Source organism: Arachis duranensis, chromosome 10, assembly GCF_000817695.3.
Source record: "Arachis duranensis cultivar V14167 chromosome 10, aradu.V14167.gnm2.J7QH, whole genome shotgun sequence".
NCBI lineage: Eukaryota > Viridiplantae > Streptophyta > Magnoliopsida > Fabales > Fabaceae > Arachis > Arachis duranensis.
In genome coordinates, this window is record NC_029781.3 from 86,243,739 (window position 1) to 86,250,158 (window position 6,420).

A 6,420-nucleotide genomic window follows, 5' to 3' on the forward strand; every position below is an offset into this window, starting at 1 on the left:
TTGTTTCTTTCTCAGTGCATGACTCATTGCTTATATTCAGGAGCAAGCACAATTAATTGTGAGTTGTGATAGACAATATATGTATTTGACAATTAGAAATCTTAAATGTATTATATAAGATAGAATAAAATAAAGCACATACATATAATTAAAAAGGAAGGAAACAACCTTAGTTTTCACTGCCTTTCTCTTTATCATGTTCTTCTTCATCACCTTTAGCTATGTAGAGCATAGCCTCCAACACCAAACTTAGAATGATTGCTTATCCTCAAGCATCAAAGAAAAGAAAAAGTAATGGTGATGGAAACAGGATTATCAAGTGAAAGAATTTAATTAATGCAGAGGCTTATTCAATTAAAAGAAACCAAATCAAAATAGAATAAAATAAAAGCCAAAATAAAGTAAAATAATGAGGTTGTTATTGTGTTTGCATGATGAATGTGGCACACCAAATTTAGTGGGATACGAATTTGGTATAGTACATCAAACTTACTCCATAAACACATACATAACATTAAACAAAACAATAAAGAAGAGTGAAAAGAAAATACCAAACGTGATGATGATGAAGCTTGCAAAAATTCTTTGAATTTTTTGTGTATTTCTTTGATCCCTTTAAGTTGATGAATTTTATAAAAAATAATAGAAAAAGAAGCAAAAAGCACAAAACAAGCTCAAAAGAAACAAGGAAAAAGTTTTGAACACGCTTTGAAGTTTATGATACATTGTGGAGCCTTAGGCCACGGTTTTGAAAGTGTGGCCTTGAAGCAAGCGTGGCCCAAGAAACATGCATGGACAAGGCGTTCATGACGCCAATAAAGAAGCATGCATGTTTAACGTGAAGCATTGAAGCCTTACGAAGTAATTAATGAAGTTAAAGGAAGGCATGCATATTTTATTAGCATGAATCAAGGGAAAGCATGCGTATTTTATTATGCGTGAATCAAGTGAAGTATGCAATGAATCATATGGAGCATATAATGAAATAAAGCAAGCAATGCAATTGGCGTGAATAAAATGAAGATATATGAAGCAATGCATAAGGCATTAATAATATGATGATGCATGCGTTAATGAGACGAAGAATTATATGATGCATGCGTTAATGAAAAGAAAGAGAGCTTTATTTTGGAAGGATTTCTGAATTGCTAAATTTAAAAGCCTTCTTAATGAAGCTGTTACTCAGGTGCCTAAGGAGTTAGAGTTGGCCAAGGTCCAGGATTATGTGAACGAAAGAGGGGAATGGAACATTGGGATTATGGAGCAGTTTCTCGCGAGTAATACTTTAGAGCAAATAAAACTGCAAAATCCACCCCGGACGCACGGCAAAAAAGACATAATAAGCTGGAATCATATAACAGATGGAATTTTTACAGTTGTCTCAGTCTACAAAATTCTAACCAGACACAATACAGACAATAATAAGATTAAGTTTAATATTGACGGAACTGCTCACCAGCAAAGCAAGAGAAGTGGATGTGGAGGTTTAAACGGACCACCAATGGAGAATAGATAGGGGGATTTATGGCGTACTTAGGAGATTGTTCTCTAGCAAAGGCAGAGCTTTGGGGCGTCATCCATGGGCTCCGCATGGCAGCAGACTTGGGAATGAGGAGAATAGAGGTCGAAGTAGACTCAATGGAGATTGTGGATATTATCAACAACTGTGACAATATGGAGGTGCATCATAGTGAGGCGGTGAGGGAGATCGCTCAATTCAAAAGGAGACCTTGGGAACTAATCTTCAGATTCATTAATAGGGAAGCTATAAAGAAGAATTGCCCTTTTAAATTCTTAGATTCCCTCCCTGAAGAACTCACTTCTTTGTACTTAGATGATGTTAAGGGGAAGTCACTCACTTGTACTAATGTCACTTCTACTCGCCGTTGATTGTTTTTGTTCTATTTTTGGGCTTAGGCCCCCTTAATTACCAAAAAAAAAAAAGCAAGCTTCTATCACGTTCTGTTCATAGTGCAGTAGGAACATTTTTAATTAAGGCTATTGTAGCAGTTACAACAGTATTCGCAAAATATTTCACAGGTACAACAAAATCAAGGCAACATGAGAGAAATCATGGCATCGACGGATTCTGGTCCGTCGTTATTAACACTTGGTATAATGTTATCAGGGGATATAAGTTTCACAAACTCTTTGAGTTCTGCATAGCTGCAATGCTCACTGTATGGCACTTCATACCTGACAAACCAAGAAAATTTTGATTAGTTAAGTATTAAACACTTAAAGACAGGGAAATGTTCTTCGGAGACTTCCATTGTGCACCAACTAAATATTAAACTGTCCTTTGAAAGCCACTACTTTGGTTTAAAAAGTAGAAAGAATCAAGAGATGAGTGGTTTATAGAAAAAGTAGTAACAAAGCATCACCTTATAATAGTACCCTGCTGCCATCTTCTTCCAGGAGACTTCTTTTTACCTTTGCCAAATGTCCAACCAGTGGGAGAGAAAGCAACTATAAGACTGAACCGACCCTAATTACAGTAATGCATCTGATCATTAGACATACAAAAGACTAAAGAGTCTAAGAACAAACCAAAGTACCAAACGTATTTCACTATACAAGATCCTGTTTCGAAGCTGTAAACCTGCTTAACATAACAGGCAGAACAGGTAGCAATCCTACGTTACTTTTGGAAATGTCAAAGAAGAGAGACATTTTTGATCATTTTATGTATCTATCTCTTTTTTTTTTCAAATATGTTTGTGTATCCCAAAATATCCAATGTTTTTTGTATTTCGACGATGGAATAGTTATCAACCAAATACCATATCAAAGTAGGAACCAATTACTCACCGCATATTGACTTGATATGTGTTTCAATCTTTTGAAACTTGCAAGTGTCCACATAGGAGCAACGTGAATGTTGCTTTCGTGCTCATTTAATGTAAACCACCGCATATCCTCCTCCCTAAATCCCAAACATTTTAGAAGACGCAACTTTGCCGCTGTCACGTAAACCTTCTTACGAAGTGTGCGAGCAACCTCCAAGAATAGCCTTTCTTTTCCTATGAAAAATAAGAAAACGAGGGATAAGCTTCTTTTTCTTTTTCCCCCTTAGTTGGTTTCCTAGTGTTGAACCAAGATATAGAACCAAAAACTACCCAAATCATTTGAAAGTAAATGACCAAGCTATATATGTTAAATAAAGAATAACCGGCAGAGATAAATAATTAAATATACAGAAGAAGTTGTATTGAGCTCTACCAATAGTATAGCTGCCAATCAGAAAAAGGGTCTCGGGATTAAAAGCCTCCGCTTGAATGGCATCAATAACAAATTGTATGACAGCTTCTTGTTTTGGAAAGTCATACTGCAATGAAATAAAAAAACAAATATATAAAACAATCCTACTGGAATAGGACTATAGGAGTCTCTTGTTTGAGATTATTTCGTTATTCTGATATGACTGACCTGTGGGTTACAATATGTTGTATCAAGAATTAGAGTATGGATACGACACATCCGGAGAAAAGGATTGTTTGCTATTTCTTCACTGTACCGAAAATCCCCAGTATGGAGAACCGCCTAAACAGACAGGAAATATTTACTGAATTCTAACAATGGGTAACAAAGAAAGTAAAACTATAAATAAGCTCATGACAAAGTGAATCAAAGCCACACCTTACCATTCGGAGGTTGAAAGAGGATGATTATCGAACCCGGACAATGGTTGGCATCCAAGCAGGTCACATCAACACCGTCTATTGAGACCTTCTCGTTCAGAGGCAAAACATGTATTTTATCATAGGCAATCCCAATGTTTATATTTACAAGGCTAGCGGTAATAGAAGAGCAATAGATCTTTCCATGACTGAACGACTTTGTGAGACCTTGATAATCTGTATTCACAATCGAGAAACAACAACCAAGAATTGCACAACTTCAAAATATGACTCTGACCTTAATAATCCCCTTACAAAAGCTGAACACAAGGGACTTGTTTATCAAAATGCTAACATAAAAGAAATATATTATTCAAAATCTGTTATGAAAACAAACAGGGTTATCACGTGAAAACAAATTTGACTGTTCAGAGGCAACAGCATACTTACGGTCTAAATGGAAGTGTGTGAGAAACCAGTGAGAACAATCTCCTCTGAGATATTTGAAAGCATCCTACATAGAATAAATGTTATCAAACCCACATCAATATTCAATACATAATTTTTATTCTTTACATTCTTTTTCTTTTCCTAATTTGGCAGGTGCCATAAAACAAGATTCACAATGCCAGGGAAAATAAATTAACACAAAACCAATAGACATGCATTATCTAGAATAGTAGAATGACATTTACCACCCGAAAAGGCGTTCCAGGAATGCTACACCATTGGGGAACATCACGAAGTTTTCTATTTGTAGACGTATTTTTTGCCTTGCTTTTATGGCCAGAATCCAAGGTACTGTTTTTTGTTTCCAGCTGTTCTCCTGAAGCCGCAGGTGCTTTCTTCCCATTGCCAGCAGAGCCAGGAAAATATTCAGTAATCAATTTGTTTGTCACTGGTTTAGTTGTGCCATAAACTTTCTTTTCAGATTTTTCACGTTGCAATTTGACTTTCTGGTTTCCACTCCTTCTAGGCTCTGCAATAGCATCCTCATGTTTCTCATCTGAACGGCCAGTTCCTTTTCTAAGTTCATAAAGAGCATGCACAATCTTTTTTCTGGGACCAAGTGCAGTAATACCAATGCTTAATAGATCCTATATATTACAGAACAAGACAAGGAAACAAAAAGTTTCAAAAAAAAATTTTGATCTTCAACAAGAGAGTAATGCAAACAGCACTGGTTTTATATGACATTATTAGACTTGCAACTTCTTTCAAATCCAACACTTCCACAGTGACACTGTAGCAATAGTTATGAACCCAATGATTAACTATAAGATCATAGATACTAATGAATATGAGCTCACCTCTTCTTTCAGCCACTGCAAGGTGTCCCAATCAACTTCTTCCCTCACAAAAATATCTTCGTATTTCGCTAAGCCGATACTGCGCAGCCAATCAACAACCGCAGAAACATTGGCAACTTTCGGCTTCGGCTCTGGCTCCAATTGAGCACCCACTCCATCATTCTCGCCATCACGAACTGCAACCTGAGGAAACGTTTATCAACAATTAACCCTAGTACAATTCAACGTCACAATTTCGCATATCAAATTGAAACGATAACAGAGAATTGAAAGGTTGTATCTTACATCTTGAGCTTGATCTTCCACTCTGTCAAGGCAATGATTGGTGTGAAGGTGTCGCTGTTCCTCACTGAAGCTAGAGATATCAACATCACACAGTGGACAAAGAACAGAACCTCCAACGCCATCAACACGCGGCATCATCCTAGATCTTTCATCTTCATCTAACTCATTGCACAAATTCAGCAACAGATCGAGGTCCGAATCATCATCATCATTATCATCCATAGGTTTTCCAGATCCGTGGCTGAGCCGCGCGTGTGGTCCCAACGCCACCAGCTTGGACTCTATCGAGTTTCGGAAGTACGCGCAGTTGGTTTTCTTCTTCAGGCCCTGGGACTCCGCGGAGCACGAGGGAACGACGTCGTTTTGCTGTTGGGAATGACAAACGGTGGCACAATCTATGGTGGAAGGGATGCAATCCAAGCTGCAGTTTTCAATATTAAAGTCAGTGTCGTAAGGGGGAACGTTCTCCTTGCCGAAGTGATGTGTGGTCGTTGACTTGTGCTTGAGCTTCTTGGATGGACGGTGAGGATTGGAAGGGGCAAGTGTGGTCTGCGTAAGAGGGAGGTGGAAATCATCGTCGTCATAGTCGTGTTCGGGAAAACAGAACTGAGCTTCAGTGTGGCAGTGGCTGCGACTCATCATCATCCCTTGAAACTTGGAAAGAGATCGATAGGAGATAAAGTCATGGAACCCCTCTTTCAAATAATTTTACAGCTTCCAAATGGAGGGAAACCTCCATCATATTTTGAAGCCGAGTCCACCAGGGCCCAATAAAGCCCACTTCATCTACTTCCTCTATTGTTAATTTACTATTATTACACATGTTAATTTTAAATTTTTATTAGACAAAACAATACAATATATATAAATAATTTTTATAAATCGAATTGCTAGGCCAAATTTTAAATCGTAAATTGTATCCCTTTCTATCTTGCAAGGGGCATGCTGTAAATGGATTGATGTAGGGGTGGCAAACGGGCCTAAACCCGCTGGGCCGGCCCGCGTAACCCGCCAAAAAAGGCGGGCTGGGCTGGAAAATCAGGACCGCCGAAAGACAAAAGCCCGCCTAACCCAAACCGTATAAACCGTGGGCTTTGGCGGGCTTTGGCGGGGCGGGGCGGGCTTCCCCGGCGGGTTGATGGTTTTTTTTTTGGCTGAACTCATTACCCATGAACCCAGACCCAGAACCCATGAACCCACCCCAC

The 6,420-nt window shown here is 38.4% G+C and overlaps 1 protein-coding gene across 1 annotated transcript; it reads right to left on the minus strand.

Annotated features, from left to right (window-relative positions):
* Positions 1 to 1,972: 1,972 nt before the first annotated feature.
* Positions 1,973 to 5,913, minus strand: LOC107470673 (DNA cross-link repair protein SNM1). Its single transcript, XM_016090079.3, has 10 exons — positions 5,216 to 5,913; positions 4,931 to 5,113; positions 4,316 to 4,717; positions 4,071 to 4,134; positions 3,640 to 3,857; positions 3,430 to 3,543; positions 3,223 to 3,328; positions 2,812 to 3,023; positions 2,385 to 2,488; positions 1,973 to 2,196 (listed from the first exon to the last, which is right to left on the minus strand). Exons 1-10 carry the CDS (start codon positions 5,858 to 5,860, stop codon positions 2,052 to 2,054), a joined length of 2,193 nt encoding a protein of 730 aa, XP_015945565.1. The 5' UTR covers positions 5,861 to 5,913; the 3' UTR covers positions 1,973 to 2,051.
* Between the last annotated feature and the right edge of the window lie 507 nt (positions 5,914 to 6,420).

Bases quoted from the DNA above. Each gene is read 5' to 3' on its own strand.
- LOC107470673 (XM_016090079.3), bottom strand. From the start codon at position 5,860: ATGATGATGAGTCGCAGCCACTGCCACACTGAAGCTCAGTTCTGTTTT. The intron at 4,135-4,315 runs GTAAATGTCATT...TATTCTATGTAG, and splicing joins CTGGAACGCCTTTTCGGGTG to GATGCTTTCAAATATCTCAG. The intron at 2,197-2,384 runs GTGATGCTTTGT...TTGGTTTGTCAG, and splicing joins CAGCAGGGTACTATTATAAG to GTATGAAGTGCCATACAGTG.